General features: G+C 45.5%; 1 protein-coding gene across 1 annotated transcript in view; it reads right to left on the bottom strand.

Moving 5' to 3' along the window:
* Positions 1 to 18,975, bottom strand: part of adcy2b (adenylate cyclase 2b (brain)) — a 57,953-nt gene extending 38,978 nt beyond the window's left edge. The window contains exons 1-3 of the mRNA XM_063009959.1: positions 18,714 to 18,975; positions 8,626 to 8,823; positions 3,584 to 3,745 (exon numbers count right to left, since the gene is read on the bottom strand). Of these exons, the coding sequence (XP_062866029.1) occupies positions 3,584 to 3,745; positions 8,626 to 8,823; positions 18,714 to 18,899 (546 nt within the window). The 5' untranslated portion in view covers positions 18,900 to 18,975. The remainder of the gene's footprint in view (positions 1 to 3,583; positions 3,746 to 8,625; positions 8,824 to 18,713) is intronic.
* Between the last annotated feature and the right edge of the window lie 828 nt (positions 18,976 to 19,803).

The raw sequence follows: 19,803 nt of genomic DNA on the forward strand, positions 1-19,803 counted from the left end.
TTCAGAAGAGAGCAGGAACAGGCGAGGTGTAGTACAGAATTCTGAGACTTAACACGGACTTCGCTGCTTGTTTCATCCTGTCTGACTTTCTTACCGTTTACTATTTTACATCCACATCAAAACAGGCATCAAGAATGAAAGTCATGCAGGAGAACAGAAGCGTTTGGTGGTGAGGACTTTGAGTGAGGTGGTGAGGTATTTTTAAATACTGGTTGGCCTCTTTATTAGGAACACCTTCCCTGTTAGCACCCGTTGTAGGTGTCTTGTCTCTTCTGGTTTTATATGTTTGGTTGGAGCTCTAATCTGCACCCAGCATTGACAGTGAGGTGTTTAAAAATCCCAACAACACTGCTGCACCTGCTACACTCATACCAGTACAGCACACACTACCATGTCATTACCATGCTAGTCTCATTGCAGTGCTGGGAATGACCCACCACCCAAATAACACTTTATTTGGTTCATTTTAATTGATAAATGTGATTGCACAAAGCAACAGATGGTCTACAGTCAGTAATTGTATACCCACAGAGTTTGTCTGTATTACTGAATGTGAAGTAGGTGTACCTAATTGCTTTTAATTCCTTATATTCTCACTCACTTTCTTATCCACTTTTCCAGTTAGGGTCGCTGGGGGGTGCGGGAGCCTATCCCAGCTTTTCAATGGGCGCAAGGCACACAGTAACAACCTGGACGGGGTGCCAGTCCATCGCAGGGCAGACACACACACACACACACACACACACACTCACACTCATTCACCTATTGGGCAATTCAGTGTCTCCAATTAACCTGACTGAACGTTTTTGGACTGTGGACCGGAAGAAACCCTCGCAGACAAGAGGAGAACATGCAAACTCCGCACAGAAAGGACCCGGACCGCCTCGCCTGAGGATCGAACCCAGGACCTTCTTGCTGTGAGGCAACAGTGCTGCATTATATACGGCTAATCTCAATTTTTTTCACTCTCTCTACCCACTTTTGTCATAATAGGGGACTGCAGCCCCATTATCCCCCAACTTCCAGTGCCAACCAGTGGCTGATGAACAGAAGAACTTGATGGCTTTACAGGAATCGAAGGGTGCGTGTGCTAGTCTGCGTTTGTATTTTGGAGAGTACGGATGCTGCGCATGAGTCTGACGTCGACCATGTAGTGTGTGACTCTGAGCAGGGAATTAGACATGTCTAAATAAAAATGAGGAAGACAGGCAGCCCACAGAGTATAGGAACGATCGATCTAAGCATCAAATCCTGCTACCTATCACATATCACACATCTGGATAATAATCAGTACAGCATGAGTTCAAACCACATGACTGTTTTTTCATAGCCGGCTCCCACATGGCTGTCAGACCATAAAGGCTCATAACAGACGAAGAAAAAGTGCAACATGCTGTTTTGGTGTTAATGGACAACCGGTCGCTCGCTCGCTCGAACGTTCAGGCTTTTCAACGAGTCCGCGTTGCCGTGGTAACCGCAGCGATGATTAACCTCTGGTTAAAACAATAATTCTCAAAAACGCACCCGATTGCTCTGTGCGCCCCGCAGTACCAGGAAATGTGAGAGGACTGTGTTTTTTTGTTCGCCACACTCGATGGCCAAAAATAGGTGGACACTTAGTTATGAAGTTGCACCCTGGACTTTATGGACAGAGCAGCGGTACCTTACTGACACACCTATGGGGATTGGACCCTCTGTATAATTGGCACTCTGGATATAACTACATGGCCAACACAACACAGACCGTAACTATGAGTGAGAATCAAACCCAGAACCATGGATCTGTGTGACATCCACACACGTTGCTAATGCCTAGTTCACACTACACGATTTTTGCCCGGCGCTAGATTTGCCGGCTCGGCGATCAAAACTCGGCTCTCAATCACTATGTGTGAACTACTCAACAACTCATATTAAGATAAATATCTAGCCTGCTAGATATCTGGATATGAGTCGGCCAACTGGCAATGAGTGCGGTGTCAAACAGCCAATGAGAACGCAAGATACGGTGTGAGGGAAAACGCAGGGGAGGAGTGTAAACAGGTGGGACAGGGGCGTAATATAGTTTATATCAGAATACATCAGCACACACACACGGTTTACAGTATTTCTGACCTGATCGTTCTCTACAAAACACCCACGCTGCATTGCAAATAATATGTATTAACCTCCAACTCAATATAGAACAATCCATGCTGTTCGCGTAGACAAATCCACTCAGATTTATTTATTTTTCCTCTTTGATTTTACGCTGCACATCAGCGCACAAACTTTGATCGCTCGCTACTTGTCGACGTGCATTTTTGGACGTGGTGTCATTAAACCTCTCGTCACTTCTCGCATTTGTTTTCGTGACAGAACGTAGTTTGGGAGACCAGAGAAGCTCGTCTGCGATTCCAGTTGGTGATAGATGGTGTAGTGTGTGACCCCCTATCGCCGATCAGTCGTGTAGTGTGAAATAAACACCGATTTGAAAGACTCCCGATTACTAGAGATCCAGTCGTGTAGTGTGAACTGTACAGTGACCTGACGACTCGGAAATTAATGTAGTGTGAAGTTGGCATAAAAGGATGAATAAATTCTAATTCTAATGCTATACTGAAGATTTAGAAGCGTATTATTTAAAAAGTTGGCATGAAAACATCTCCGTAGCAAACATCTACGCTGCTTTTCTACTCATACGCTCATACACTGTAGCTAAAAATGTCTGAAAGGTGAGCTGGTTTCTCATGAACTGCCTGTGTTACTTCACATCTGAGTTACTGACAGAGAACATCAGAATTTTTAAGCCTCTTTTTCCACACAGATGTGTGTGTGAGAGACTGTGACTTTTCTAGTTGGCTGCCTTGCTGCCTACTGCTTACCTGATCCGCTGCCTCAGTAGGGAGGATTCTAATAAGACATTATTTAGATAGATGCCAGCTAACGTCTCCCTCCGTGTACTGAAAACAGTTAAACTGTCCCTGACGAGCTCCAATTTGCACATAAACGACACGTGTGCACCTTTATACAGATTAAACATCAATAGGAATTTATTTACCTTTGAAAAGAACTCCGTTGGTTGCTCCATATTATATTCGTCCACCATATGAGTGGTTTTTGGTGAGAAAAGTCGTGCCGCACTGGATGCTGGGATTGCCTTCAGCGCTGAGGAGGCGTCGGACGCTCCCTCGTTATTCAGTCAGATCATCACTCAGAATTAAGGCGCCTCAGTAGAAGCATTTTAAGGAATCTAAGAATTTAGACACGCCCTCTTCTAGTGAGTGTAGGATGATCTAAAATGTGTCTGTGTAGAGAGATCAGTAGGTTTTCAGACAGACCTTCAGCATCCCCTAACAAACCAAACTGCACAAAGAATTAGTAGGACAGCTTGTGCTGGTCTGGATCTGTCTGCATGATATGAGAGTGCCAGGAAGTTCAGCTCTGAATTTAGAGACATGTGTCTGCTCCTGGACGGAGGGCAAAGTGATCCACAAGTCAGTGTAAGTCTGGGATTGTATAAAGCATGGGCCACACAAACTTGCTGTCCGAATCGATAAAAATAACCAGAAAAAGATAAAACAAGTGAAAGAGAGGCACCGACCTGCCAGACGAGAGGCTCCACGTGCTGGGTGGAGTTGGAGAGGCTGATGCTGAGCACCAGGGTGTGGGAGGACGATGTAAAGATGCTGGCAATGATGGCGTCACGCATGGAGAACGGCAGCATGGTGTAAACCACGAACACGATGAAGAGAAAGAAAGAGACCTGCCATAGAAATCAGAAAAAGGATTTATTTACAGTCAGAAGGAATCTGATGTGAAGCTTGGATGTCTGGACGAGTGGAAGAAGTTCAGTGATTGTTGTGATTGGTTGTATGACGAGTAAATTTTAAAGAATCCAGGACGTTTTGGTGCAAAACACCCTTGATGTTCCAATGTTCCTGGCTCACAGAGTCCAAATGCCAAAGTAATCCAGTAGTTTGAAGACCAAGCCCTTCCAGGACCTCCCCAATCACCAGATTTAAACATCGTTTAACATTAATAGGACGTTCTGAAGTGCTGGTTGTACATCCCTAAATATTTTGTTTTTGAACGAGGGTCCAGCATCCAATCACAAACTGTTTTGTATTGATATGAAAGCAATGGAACCATCACTGGAAATGTTCCTACATTTAAGTCAGTCATCAGAAGGTCAGTATCTGTCCATTTGTTCATTCACTGTCTTTTTTTTTTACTACCGCTTTATCCTGGTCAGGGTCTTGGTAAAACAACAGCACACACTCCACCATGCCACCCCACCACCCTACCATACATTTTCTACTAATAATGAGGAAATCTAATTTTCTCTGATCTAGGTTTCATCTATTATTTAAAATATAAAGATAATTTCAGCCCAGTGCTAATGAAGCCATGAGAAGTCTAATGATTCTTAATCAAAGAAAGAACAGCAGTGAAAAAGCTGCGGATCTTCTATTTTTGGTTTTGGTAGCCGACGGATGAGACAAAGAACGCTTTATGTGGGTACGACCTACAAATACACATTTATATACTGATCAGCCATAACATTAAAACCACTACACTCACTGTCCATGTTATCAGCTCCACTTACCATATAGAAGCACTTTGTAGTTCTACAATTACTGACTGTAGTTCATCTGTTTCTCTACATACTTTGTTAGCCTGCTTTCATGCTGTTCTTCAATGGTCAGGACCCCCACAGGACCACCACAGAGCAGGTATTATTTAGGTGGTGGATCATTCTCAGCACTGCAGTGACACTGACATGGTGGTGGTGTGTTAGTGTGTGTTGTGCTGGTATGAGTGGATCAGACACAGCAGCGCTGCTGGAGTTTTTAAATACCATGTCCACTCACTGTCCACTCTATTAAACATTCCTACCTAGTTGGTTCACCTTGTAGATGTAAAGTCAGAGACGATCGCTTATCTATTGCTGCTGTTTGAGTCGGTCATCTTTCAGACCTTCATCAGTGGTCACAGGACGCTGCCCACGAGGCACTGTTGGCTAGATGTTTTTGGTTGGTGGACTATTCTCAGTCCAGCAGTGACAGTGAGGTGTTTAAAAACTCCAGCAGTGCTGCTGTGTCTGATCCACTAATACCAGCACAACACACACTAACACACCACCACCATGTCAGTGTCACTGCAGTGCTGAGAATCATCCACCACCTAAATAATACCTGCTCTGTGGTGGTCCTGTGGGGGGTCCTGACCATTGAAGAACAGGGTGAAAGGGGGATAACAAAGTACGTAGAGAAACAGATGGACTACAGTCAGTAATTGTAGAACTTCAAAGTGCTTCTATATGGTAAGTGGAGCTGATAAAATGGACAGTGAGTGTAGATACAGCCTGGTCGCTGTATATATGTGTATATTTTTTGTATAGCATTTTTGTAGTGCCTTCATTGCAGTATAACGCTACTGGGATTAATTTCCTTCGAGATCAATAAAGTGTCTGTCTGTCTGTCTGTCTGTCTGTCTGTTTGTGACAAACGTTTGAGCAGTCCTGGCCAAATAACACATTTTGTTCATTTTTTAAGCAAAAATAAGAAAGCACAACAGTGGTGGAGGAATGAAGGGTGTAAAGTGTGTTCCTTCACATGTGTTAAAGCTACACTATATGGACAAAAGTACTGCGACACCCCATCTAATTGAAATTAAATTCACGTTTCAGCCACAACAGGTGTAATAAATCAGTTATATAAAGGAAATGATATGCTACCAACTTCCAACAGTTTAGGAAAGACCCTTTCCTGTTCCAGCATGACCTGTGCACAAAGCAAACTCTAACTCTGGAATGAACTGGAACATCAACTGAGATCAGTGCCCAGCCTTACTGAATGGGCACAAATTCTCACATGCATACTTCAAAGTCTAATGAGAAGTCTTCTCAGGAGAGCGGCTGTTGTTCTAGAGGTTTTTTGAACTGTGATGTTCAACAAGCTCATAATCAGGCGTCCAAATACTTTTGGCCATACAGTGTATTTGTTTGAATCCACCACTGGCTGGAGTAAAGAAGCAGCCAGCAGATTTACACTTGTTGGCCTGCAGCAATAAGGAATTGGCTATGCAAACATCTCCTCGGTCAGGAGTGGACGGTCTGCAGCAGTAGAGGCGGAGATACAAAGTTGGTAATTGGATACGACCAGATTGGGAGGAAATTTGGGGGAAATGTGTAAAAAATATACACATGGATAAAAAAAACACGGCTGAACGACCCTTTGACAGTTCTATGAACTCTTACTGACACCAAATCTCATCAGCCAGCGGTCATTGTGTTAGCTGGACTGAATCAACGCTGCCTGTGGCCTCTTCTTCAGCGAGGATAAAAACAAAGCCAACAGAGGCCGGTCAGGTGGGCTGACTCAACCGCATCCGTCTTCGCTCGGACCCACGAGCAGAACCGCTGTACGAGCCGAGCCGAGCCGAGCCGATTTCCTTCCATCGGGTTATTTGTGCTTCCAGCGGAAAATGCTAAATAACAACAATAAATATCCACAGTGAGCACAGAGCCGGCTTCCAGCTGTCAGCGCTGATAAGCACCGGCGCTAAAAGCTGTACGAGGAGCGCGGTACCTGATGTATCTGGCTCTGAAAAGCGCCGCATGCTTAATGGAGGAGGGAGAAACGAAAGTGAGTCCGGAAAATAAAACCGAGGGGAAAAAACGTCATTAGAGATTTTTAATAATGAATACAGGTATTAATAACTCAAGACGGACGGAGGGGAACAAATGAAAAGGTAAAATTAGATGTAATGAGAAGGTTGGGGCTGAAATGAGAACAATTTGCCCCCATTTCCCAAAATAATGAATATATAATCATTACGTTGACAAAAAAGCTTACCTACTAAATTTATTGACATCTGGCGCTCAGCAGACGCTTTTATTCCAAGCAGTTTGCAACTACTGAATAGTAATTGGACTTACACAATACACAATGCAAGCAATTGAAGGTTAAGGGCCTTGCTCAAGGGCCCGATGGCGGCCAAGTCTTCTGATTACAACACATTTGCAGCATTTAGCGGAGGCTTTCATCCAAAGTGACTTACAGTACTGTGAAAGTATACAATCTGAGCAACTGTTAAATATAGGGCTTGAACCAGCAACCTTCCGATTACTAGTCCAGTATCTTAACCTCTGAGCTACCACTGACCACCAAGAGGACGTTAGCCAACCACTTCAGGCCTCTCGAAAAATGAAATCTGTCAGCATCGCTTATAACCAGCCTGTGCCAACTTATTACCTTCCTGATCCTTAACAGCAGCACATCCATTACTAACAGATGTATAACTACAATATAAGGTCAATGATATACTTTTAATATTTTTAAAAGGCTCCAGTCCGGTTCGCAAACTCCATTTTGAACCAGTTCAACGTGTCCTTGCTCAATGGCCACCCTTGACGATGCATCCTCGGCTCCCAAAAACTGGTAAAACTGCAGACTGGTTCTCTAAAAAAACACCAAGAACCAGAGTTCTTTTGGTGTAAAAGTGTCTAAATCTGTCCACAGGAGAGAACCTGGGAGAGATTAAGAGGAGCTCTCAGATTCCTTGCTTTATTTCATACGCACTATATAAGAGAACTCGGGGCTCCAAACCTTGTGACACAAAGCCTGGTTAAAATGATGTTTTTATTATATTTTTGGAATGTTAAATTCTCTCATATTTTTAGCCTGAGATTAACACACTATCACTAAAACGTCCCATGGGCCATTTTACCGAGGGTGCCAATTATTTCAATTATTTTCAAATACTCTGGTCTTTCTGAATGTGGCTAAAGCGAAGCTGAATGTCTCACAGCCGCGTAAAGTATCGAGCTGTAAGTATAAAGTGCTCGTGTGAGGCTGGTAAAAGCTTAACGAGATGCCGCGCAACAAAGAGGAAGAATTTTATAGCAGAACAGAGAGACGCACAGAGAGACAGGGAGTATAACTTTATCATTTTTATAATCGACAAACACACTCACACCAAAGCTTCAGCATGCTTTAGAACCAAACACTCTTTGGTTTAAGTTTCGAATCCCCAGCGCTGCTATCGACGGTTGGCAGCCTACATACAGACACGCTATGTCTGGGGGGAGGGGGATGGCTGGGGCAATACGCAAAGGATCGGCATCCTGTCTGGGGTGTGTTACTGAAAAGCAGGTCCCACCACAACCCTGACCTGGATAAAGTGGTGGTAAAACATGGTTGAAATTTAGAAACGATTCTGCACAAAGAACAATACCTTGCACGGACAAAACCTGGACCCCTGAGCAATATGTCTGAAGGAAATGAAAAGACTGAATTGACTGAGGGTTAAGGGTCATGCTCAAGGGCCCAACAGTGGCATCTTGGTAGTGGTGGGGCTTAAACCGGCAACCTACTGATTACTAGCCCAGTACCTTAATTGCAGAGCTTTAACTGCCCGTGTACTATAGGTAGAGTGATTGCTTTTCATGAACATATAGCAGCAAATAGCCAATGTATAGACAGACAGACAGACAGACAGACCCTGAACCCTCTCCTGCGATGCATATTTTGGACCCTCCCACACATTTAATCAACCAATAAAAAAATCAAGAAACGAACCGACCAGCCAACCAGCCGGTCAGACCGTAACATGGCGTGTGGTGTCACTTCAGGGTCTCACCTGGTCCCACGGACAGACGATGCCCCCGGTGAACATGAACAGGTACCCCATGGTGACCAGGCAACCCCAGATGAGCAGGGAGAAGAGGCGAAGGAGCTTCTTGAACACGGACTCGATGCAGACGAGGATGAAGATGGCGAGGAAGATGGCCAGTGTGGTCGGCACGGTGATGAGGAAGGCGACGTGCTCCTCCATGGCCTGTGCAAAGAAATCGAGAGGACACAGTTCAGATCCACGTTCTTAGTTCTGTGCTGTCCCTGTTCTGTCCACCCTCTCCGCTGTGGGCTGCTCATGTGTTTGTATTAATTTGGACAACCTATTTCTATTAAATGCATTTCCCCCCTTTTGCTCCCAATTTATCGTAGCCAATCCGCTGCTGGGGACCCCAATGGCGTTCAAAAAGGGTGTATATTCGCCTAACGTTGACGTCTGTGCAGTCCACCGATCCCTTCTTATTCTCCCGAACTTCGCTGTGTGAGGTTGGCTTCCCGTACAGAGAGCCACGCCCGGATTTCTGCGCTCCTCCACTTTCTATACAGGCACCCTGGGCAACCAAGGTCCTTACACAGTGTTGATAACCCCACCGCTTAGTCCGGTCTTTCCCACCCAGCCGACTGGAGGCCGATTATGCCTGCTAGAGGGCGCCCAGCCGACCGGTTGCAGAGCCGAGATCCGAACCAGGGTGTTCAGAATCTGTGTGCTGGTGTCCTGCAGGAATATCTGTGTTTGTGTTTTTTTTAGCCACAGTGCAGTTCTACCTCGTTCAAGCATTTCTGAACTTGTGGCGGGGCTTCACCTCTTCACTCTTGAGGAGTGACACGCCCTGATACTCATTGGAAGTTGATTCTAGGACCTAAACTGCAAAGGGATCTGTTCTCCAGCTTGGCATGGCTTTAAAGACGCCCAGGAGGTGACGACATGCGTATGAAATATTCAGGGACCAACGTGACCTTTTCCACCGATTCATGCCACGCTCTCTTGCACCACAGTTCAGTCCTCAGGAGGTTCGAATCACCACCTCATGTGCACCAAGTCTCAGAGAAACCAGCCAGAGCTCTGCTGAAGCAAGACCCTGAATCATAAAGTGACGCCGGTGTCAGAATAATCTTCATCTCGTGCCTATAGTGAGTGTAGAATATGTTCAGGTGGGTGTTATGGAGAGCACGGCTGATAGCATTAGTCAGTATGAGCTCAGTAGAAAGGCTGAACGAATACCGTTAAGACTGAGTGAGTCACCAGGATGTAAGGGGAGACACCCTCTGGAGGACTGTGGTCTCAGGAAACACTCTCTCACACACACACACACACACACACACGCTGCATCTCAATGAAGCACAGAGGAGCTCGTACTGCTTCACTTGCAAACTCAGGCTTACAGTAGAACTGCAGTTATTTCAGAGCGTTTGTGGCTTTAGGTTCCCTCAAAAACTCTATTTATTATTGTTTGTTTGTTTGTTTATTAGGATTTTAAAGTCATGGTTACATTCATGACAGAAACGGTAGTTACTCATTACACAAGATTCATCAGTTCACAAGATTATATCGAACACAGTCATGGACAATTTTGTATCTCCAATTCACCTCACCTCACTTGCAAGTCTTTGGACTGTGGGAGGAAACCGGAGCACTCGGAGGAAACTCAAACAGACATGGGGAGAACATGCAAACTCCACACAGAAAGGACTTGGACCGCCCCACCCAGGGATCAAACCCAGGACCTTCTTGCTGTGAGGCAACAGTGCTACCCACCGAGCCACATGTCACCCTCCGATGCCTTTTTTCCAGCATCGTACCAACTTTTTAATGCCATCAGCAAAAAATACGTGTGTTTGTGGTTGAGCGTGTAGCCACTGATGCGCCGCTGCTTTCACATCATCACCACCTGAAAATCTTCTTCCCCTTAAAGCTTCTTTGAGTGTCCAAAAAGGTGGAAATCAGATGGAGCTCTATTAATCCGGACTATAAGTGTCTCTCAGTCTCTCAGACACGACCGATTACTCCTCCTACTACACCCTCACCGCTTATAACCAAGATATACAAGTGGGGAAACTTTTTGAAGATCCCTCGTATGAGCAAAACTATTGGGACACCCGACCATGAGCTTGTTGGACATCCCATTCCAAAACCTGAATCGCTCTGTCTTTTATCTGTAGCTTTGATATGATCCACGGGCGGCAGCGTGGCTCGGTGGGTAGCACTGTCGCCTCACAGCAAGAAGCTCCTGGGTTCGATCCCCAGAGGGAGCAGTCCGGGTCCTTTCTGTGTGGAGTTTGCATGTTCTCCCCGTGTCTGTGTGGGTCTCCTCTCACAGTCCAAAGACTTGCAAGTTTATATCGAACACAGTCATGGACAATTTTGTATCTCCAATTCACCTCACCAGACTTTCACGTCTTTGGACTGTGGGAGGAAACCGGAGCACCCGTAGGAAACCCACACAGACACGGGGAGAACATGCAAACTCCACACAGACAGGACCCGGACCGCCCCACCTGGGGATCGAACCCAGGACCTTCTTGCTGTGAGGCGACAGTGCTACCCACCGAGCCACCGTGCAGAGGTGGAAATCATTTGGCGCTAAATCCGGACTATAAGCGTCTCTCAGACACGACCGATTACTACTCCTTTTTGAAGATCCCTCATATGAGCAAAACTATTGGGACACCTGACCATGAGCTTGTTGGACATCCACTCTAGTGGGAAGCCTTTCTATGAGACTTTGGAGGGAGTGCGTCTATGGGAATTTGTGCCCATTCAGTCAATAAAGTCAGTGAGTAACTAATGTTGGAGAAGAAAAGAAGGTCTGGCTCGCAGTCCAAGCTTAATTCATAAAGATAAAAAAAACAACAACAAAAAGACCCAAAAGTGTCCAATCTTTTGCATGCTTAGTTTTGTTGTTTACTATTTTTACTCCACAAATCACAATACAAGGTTAAAGATGTTGTGATGTCTCCAGAACTTGCACTTAAAGTCGACATGTCGGCACATACAGAGGATAAAGATTATACTAAAGTAAACTGACGTGTTTTAGGGTTTTTTCCCCTTTTTTCCAAACACTCTCATTCTCAGATTGGAAAGAAAAAAACAAGCTTTTTCGCCGCATGTATGAACGTGCTAAACGTCCATATCAAAGCCCAATTAGCGCTCTCAGTCACTGATTGCATGATTAGCCATGATATCTCCTCTTTTTCTGCCAGCTCTGCGCCTGCTGTTCCGCTGGGTTGAAGCTGCGCCCGCTCATCAGCCTCCCTCCTCTTGGATAACCGGGGGCACGCGGGACGCTGATTGGGCGTTTGTGCCCATTTAAATCCATTTAAACCCCGTTTTTCCGGCCCTCACAAAAGAGTCTCCTGTCGCGAGTCTGTGTTAGAGCCGAGACTCTTCCTGTTAACGTGCTGATCGTGTGTGTGTGTGTGTGTGTGTGTGTGTGTGTGTGTGTGTGTGTGGTGTTAAATGATGCGCTAAGGCAAAGTGCCAATGGGACAGGAATGTTAAAAATGCCTCTCCGTCAGCAGTTCAGGTCTGACACAAAACTTACCACAAACCTGCTGCCCGATGCCTGGTGCTGGTTCAGTGGTGTGAAAAAGTAATCGCCCCCAGAACATGATATTACACAAAGGGAACTGTTATACCACCGCTTTATCCTGGTCAGGGTCGTAGTGGGTTGAATTTATGGAGCAATTTTTAGTCACTCCAATGTCTTTGGACTTGTGGGAGGAGACCGGAGCACCCGGAGGAAACCCACACAGACACAGTACATTTACATTCACATTTTTGGCATTTAGCAGACACCTTTATCCAAAGTGACTTACAGTACTGTGACAGTATACAGTCTAAACAATTGAGGGTTAAGGGCCTTGCTCAAGGGCCCAACAGTGGCAGTGGTGGGGCTTGAACCAGCGACTTTTCGATTACTAGTCCAGTACCTTACTCGCTGGGCTACAACTGCCCAGTACAAACTCCACACAGAAAGGAACCTGGCGACCTGGCCTGGGAATCGAACCCAGGCCCTTCCTGCTGTGAGGAGGCAGAGCTACAGGCATGGATTATATAGCAGGACAATAATGGGTAACAAAATGAGTCTAAGATGCCAAGTAAACAGTGGGGACCATGGTAGCCTAGTGGGTAGAGCTTTGGGCTATCAGTGGGAAGATTGGCTCTGCTATGCAGCCACTGTTGGACCCCTGAGCAAGGCCTTTAATCCCCGTCTGCTCCAGGGGTGCTGTACAATGACTAACCCTGTGCTCTGACCCCAGCTTCCAAACAAGCTGTACTGTACACGTGTAGCTGTATATATGACAAATAAAAGTTCTATACAGTTATGGTTATTGTTACGTTAAGACATGCCGTTCATGACCAAAAATCCAGCAGTAGGTCTGATTACAGGCAGTTCTGCGAGTAAAATCAAGTAAAATAAATAAAATAGTGATTTTTAACTTAAGTTTGCTTTGTGAAATATGTGTCTTGGTTTAATGATCTGAACTCACACACACACACACACACACACACACACACACACACACACTCACACACACACACACACACACACACACACAGTGTGACGGATCATTGTGGTTAGGGACCACAATGGAAATAAGTCTATGGACTTTTTGTGTTATCCCTGACTGTTTCAGTTTTTTATAGGAGGTATTGTATCTATTTATAAAATATGAAATGGTTCAATAAAATCAAATCAAATCAAAATCTGCAACACCAGAGGCCTTCAGAACGAGAGCAATTACTCCTTCACACCACTGTGTATTTATAATCCTGCGCTTTAGCGTGTGTGGGAGCGGAGTGGGAGTAACCTGAGCCTTTTGCATCATGACACTTCAGGCATTTTTCATATGCTGAGGGCTGAAGCTGCTAAACAAAGTAACACAACACAGTATACATGTAAAGACCGCTAGACTGTGTGGTGAAAAAGCTAAAGGCAAAAAAAATCTGAATTTCAGCCACATTTACAGCTGAGATCAGCTTCTCCTACAGCAGCTGTTAATCACACAGCAAGGTAAAGCTTGCTTGACTGTAGACGGTGTTACTTACAATGCAAGCAACAGATTGGGGTTTTTTACCTTGGCAAAGGTATCAGTGTTCCGAGCTCTGTTTGTACGGGCACGGAAAAGTCACCGGCTGTAGTCAAACAGTCAGGGCACGAAGTTTACTGACATTGTAGAACCGTCTAGACCTCCAAATTAATACTTAAAATGTTGTGTGTATATTTTTGAGTGTTAAATTCACTGAAATACAGAAATATCATTAGTTTTTAATGTTGAACTGTCATGTACTGCCATTTTGGCACCAAGTAAACGAATCCCATTTTTGGCAAACATCAAGGTGTGATGTGACAACATCATCCCAGGTCCACGTAGCCTTTGTAAACAACGTCAGACACAACACAAACTATTGTTGTGGTCACGTGACCAAGCAGGGGTGGCACGGTGGCGCAGTGGGTAGCGCTGAAGCCTCACAGCTAGATGGGCCTGGGTTTGATTCCCCAGCCTGGTGCTCCCTACACACTTTTTGCCAACACTCACTTTCTTAATCGCTTATCCAATCAGGGTTGTGGGAGGAAGGGTGCAGGAGCCTATTCCTATCCCAGCTTTTCAATGGGCGCAGGGCACACAGTAACACCCTGGACGGGGCGCCAGTCCATCGCAGGGCAGACACACACACGCACCCATTCACCTATAGAGTAATTCAGTGTCTCCAATTAACCTGACTGCATGTTTTTGTACTGTGGAAGGAAACTAAAGCTCCTGGAGGAAACCCACGCAGGCACACGGGGAGAACATGCAAACTCCGCACTCCGCATGGGGATCGAACCCAGGACCTTCTTGCTGTAAGACGACAGTGCTACCCACCGTGCCACCCTGGGGAAAACACACACACACACACACACAATTTCTAGAAGCTTGCATGTTCTCCCTGTGTCTGTGTGGGTTTCCGACAGGTGCTCTGGTTTAATCCCACAAGTCCAAAAACATGCAGCCAGATTAACTGTGTGTGTGTGTGTGTGTGTGTGTGTGTGTGTGTGTGCGCCCTGTGATGGACTGCTGACCTGTCTGGGGTGTTTCCCAATCAATCTAACCCAATGCAACCCTGACCAGGTTAAAGCGATGATGAAACAGACACTTAATGAAGAAATGCCCAGGGTCACTGTGTGAAATTAGAACTGTTGGCTAAAAGTGTGTATAGAACACTACCACTGGACTGTGGAGCAGCATTTAAAGATTTAATGTGATGTGTAAAACGTGTTGGAGTCTTAAAATAATCTTCTTCTGCCGGCTTTGTACTAAGAGGACAAAAAATGTCATTTAAAGTTTCAGCAAGTCAAGCAAATCATGACCAAAGTGAACTTTATATAAAAGATAACCTTGACTATGTGCACAGAGCCCTGATCCTTCCCAGAAAGGTGTCCAGGAGTCTTGAATATTCTGACTAGGAGCAGATTTTTTAACATTATATCTTTGCCATGTACCCATCATCACCCCCACACTCTGATTATTCATACATATTTCCCCCAGCATCGGGTCATGTTTATGGATCGTTTATCACATAATAATTTCCAAAAACTCCCAAGCAGTCACACTTCCGCCGAAGCTAGCAGCTCCGCAGATGCACCCGGACCGAGAAAGGAGCCACACGCCCCCCTCTGCAACCCTCTCCATCCACAAAAACTCGCTCTGAAAGGAATATCGATCGTGAACCGCGGTGATATGGGTCCGTGGCTCCGGTCCAAGGTTGTGCTCTTTGTGTAATTTGTAGGGAAGAGGGAAGGTGGGGCGGGATCGTTAGAAATCGAATCTCACTCGTGGTAGTTTCATAACAAGGGAATCGGAGCCGGATTTCGGTTCGTCTTCGATGCTGAACGTGAAATTCGATCTGACTGCAAATCAGTGCGGCGCAGAAACGAGTACAGAACACGATCAGATGGACTGTTAAGCATTATAAAACACTTGACTTAATGCCTTATTCATTCATTCATTTATTAATTGTGTGTTTTTAACATAACTTTATCCTGGTCAGGGTCTAAGGTGGCACGGTGGCTAGGTGGGTAGCACGGTCGCCTCACAGCAAGAAGGTCCTGGTTTCGATTCCCCAGGTGGGGCGGTCTGGGTCCTTTCTGTGTGGAGTTTGCATGTTCTCCCAGTGTCTGCGTGGGTTTACTCCGGGTGCTCCGGTTTCCTCCCACAGTCCACAGACATGCAGCCAGGCTAACTGGAGACACTGAATTGTCCCTATAGGTATGTAGCTGCTAGGATGCACGAACCAGTGCATTGTAGTGCCGGTCCCAAGCCCGGATAAATAGGGAGGGTCGTGTCAGGAAGGGCATCCGGCGTAAAAACTGTGCCAAATCAATAGGGAGGAGCCGAGGAAATAGATAGATCCTGGTCAGGGTCTTAATGGGTCTGATTCAAAGGTAGGAAACACCCCAGACAGGTACATACAAACACACACTTACATGTAGGGCAATTTTTGTAGCTCCAATGAACCTGACTGCACGTCTTTGGACTGTGGGAGGAAACCAGAGCACCCGGAGGAAACCCACACAGACACAGGGAGAACATGCAAACTCCACACAGAAAGGAATCGATCTTGCTGTGAGGCGGCAGCGCTACCCCACTGCGCCGCCCTGCCGCCCATGAAAGAATTATTGAATGGACACTTTTATGTCAGCCGACGTCGTCGTTTTCAAAGCCCGCTCGCCACGGCTAAGTGATTTCACCCGTGTAAATTGATTTACATGCAGCTAATCACCCACAGATCTAATTAAATTAATCAGGTTTCTAAGTGATCGGCTCTGTGAGCACACTGATTAAAGGAATCATCTCTAAAGAGGTGCTCACGCTCACTCGGGGAAACTGAGAGAAGCTTTTAAGCCTGTAGAAGCAGAAGCAGATTAATAGAAAGAGACGAGGACGTGGTGATGGATCCCTTAATGTAAGATATATGGATATATGGCATCATGCATAAACACCGATCAGCCATAACATTAAAACCACCTCCTTGTTTCTACACTCACTGTCCATTTTATCAGCTCCACTTACCATATAGAAGCACTTTGTAGTTCTACAATTACTGACTGTAGTCCATCTGTTTCTCTGCATGCTTTTTTACCCTGCTTTCACCCTGTTCTTCAATGGTCAGGACCCCCACAGGACCACCACAGAGCAGGTATTATTTAGGTGGTGGATCATTCTCAGCACTGCAGTGACACTGACATGGTGGTGGTGTGTTAGTGTGTGTTGTGCTGGTATGAGTGGATCAGACACAGCAGCACTGCTGGAGTTTTTAAACACCTCACTGTCACTGCTGGACTGACAATAGTCCACCAACCAAAAACATCCAACCAACAGCACCCCGTGGGCAGCGTCCTGTGACCACTGATGAAGGTCTAGAATATGACCGACTCAAACAGCAGCAATAGATGAGCGATCATCTCTGACTTTATAGGTCTAATAGAGTGGACAGTGAGTGGACACGGTGTTTAAAAACTCCAGCAGCGCTGCTGTGTCTGATCCACTCTGTGTGCTGAGAATGATCCACCACCTAAATAATACCTGCTCTTTGGTGGTCCTGTGGGGGTCCTGACCATCGAAGAACAGGGTGAAAGGGGGCTAACAAAGCATGCAGAGAAACAGATGGACTAGTCAGTAATTGTAGAACTACAAAGTGAAACAAGGAGGTGGTTTTATTGTTATGGCTGATCAGTGTATGTACCCGGAAATAATACGCTTTTGATATCTTAGTTCTTAAACATGTTCTCCTCCTTCTGGAGTCACTCTATGATTTTAATTATTTAGTTTTATTATTTGCTAAATATGCCTAAATTTAATACATACTGTAAATCCAAGAAAATAGAAAACTGCAAGAATTAGACAGGAATTAAAAAAGGAATGAATTTATACTATAGAGGCTCTTTAATAGAAAATTTAGACTTTTCTAGATTTACATTTTCATTATCAGCATTAAGCAGATGCCTTTGTCTAAAGCGACTTACAGTACAGTACAGTTACAGTATACAGTCTGAGCAATTGAGGGTTAAGGGCCCTGCTCAAGGGCCCAACAGTGGCAACCTGGCAGTGGTGGGGCTTGAACCAGCGACCGTCTATTTACTAGTCCAGTACCTTAGTCCAGTACCTTAACCACTAGGCTACGGCTTGCCCTTCTAGATGTTTTGGGCTCAGGCTCACTCTACACTGAACTACACTTCAGTCTTACCGTCACTTTATAGTCGAGCACTTTCACTGCACACTCATTAGAACACGTGAGAACATGAGAACACAAAGAACAACAAGGAGAAACTTTTTATTTATGCAAAGGATGGAAAAGTGCTGAAAAATCTTATTAAAATATGAAATTTTTACTTATGCTGCCTTTAAATGTGTGAACTAGTGCATGGTGGAAATGTTGGTTAGTCTGTCATTGAAGTGTACATACAGTACATACAGCCTTTATAACACATTTATAATTTACATTTATTTATTTATTAGGATTTTAACATCATGTTTTACACACTGGTTACATTCCTGACAGGACAGGTAGTTAATCATTACACAAGATTCATCAGTTTAAGTTTAATGTCACACAGTCATGGACAATCTGGTATCTCCAGTTCACCTCACTTGCACGTCTTTGTATTGTGGGACACTGGGGAGAACTTGCAAACCTTACACAGAAATCAAACCCAGAACCTTCTTGCTGTGAGGCGACAGTGCTACCCACCGAGCCTCCGTCAGTTCAGAAACCGATGCTGAAGAAGTTTGGATTTTACAACAAGACAATGACCCGAATCATACCCTGAAATCCACCATGAGCCACTTCACAAAGCATGAGCAGATGTATTTGGGATGGCGCTCCGAGTCCCCCTGACTTCTACATCATTGAAAGATCTGTGGGTCCCAAGAACTACAACATCTCAGAACTAAAAGTGTTCTGCAACTCCTAGAGACTCCTAGCTGGTTACAAAGATCAGTGGCAGGCTGGGACGTTGTAGGGCAACGTCTGAAAACTCTCGACACAAATCCAGCTACCTGTTGTAATACTTTTCAAGAAGGAGGGTCCCAAAAAAATGATAAGACACTCACCAGTCCTGAAGCGAAGAAAACAGCCAGCAGAGACACACACGCTCCCATGACGATGAGGAGGAGGAAGACTATGAGCGGGTGCTGCTGGCTCATTCGGTAGTAAGACTCGTACAGCCAGTCCGGATTCTTCGGCCCCCCGGCGTCCTCTGGCCCCCTCAGCATATAGGCTCTCTGTGTCCCGGGCATGGGGCCAGCCTGGAGTCCGGAGCCTTCCTCCTCCTCCTCTTCTTCCTCTTCCTGCTCCTCCTGCCGCTGCCGCTCCTGCTCCTTCTCCTCCAGCCAGGCGCTCAGCTGAGGGAGGCTGGTCAGGCGCGAGCGGCGCCAGAGCGCGAGAGAAAGCACGGCCGTTCGCAGCATTCTCCAGTCAACATGATGAAGTGAGCTGAGCGCCCGAGAGCCGGTCAGAGAGGGGAAGAGAGAGAGAGAGAGAGAGAGAGAGAGAGAGAGAGAGAGAGAGAGAGAGAGAGAGAGAGAGAGAGAAAGTATGAGAATGAGTGGAGAGAGCGAATGTTTGCAAGTGGGCAGGGACACAGTAGAGGAAGTAGAGGAAACAATAGATGGAGGAACGTTTCTCAATACAATAAAAGAACTCAAATCTACAGAGACTAGACAAAATCATAGAAATCTGGTAAATACATCATGAAGCTACTGAGGAGGACAACCTTACTCCAGAACTAACTTTAAATCTGTCTTGGAATGCTCTTGAACAAATCCTGAATGGATTGTGGAAGGTTAGTGGAGCGTTCCTCAAGAACAATATATTCCAGTTCCTCGCAAAACGTCAAACATCAAAACTTTCAGCATATAACTAATGCTTAGTTTACACTACACGATTTTTGCCAACAGATCGGCGCTCGATGTGGCAGCTCGGAGGCGAATCGGCGTTCGCTCGGGGCTCGAAAATTGGCTCTCGATTGCTATGTGTGAACCGTTTGACGACTCGATCCGAGCAGCTCGCCGAGCGCTCGCAGACTCAAGAAAAATATCTAACATGTTAAAAATCTGGACCAACAGCGACTCAGGCGATCAGGTTGTAATTGTTGTGAATGCAAGACACAGAAGGGAAACCCTGGGAAGGGCTGTAAATATG

Source organism: Trichomycterus rosablanca, chromosome 2, assembly GCF_030014385.1.
Source record: "Trichomycterus rosablanca isolate fTriRos1 chromosome 2, fTriRos1.hap1, whole genome shotgun sequence".
Classification (NCBI taxonomy): Eukaryota; Metazoa; Chordata; class Actinopteri; order Siluriformes; family Trichomycteridae; genus Trichomycterus; species Trichomycterus rosablanca.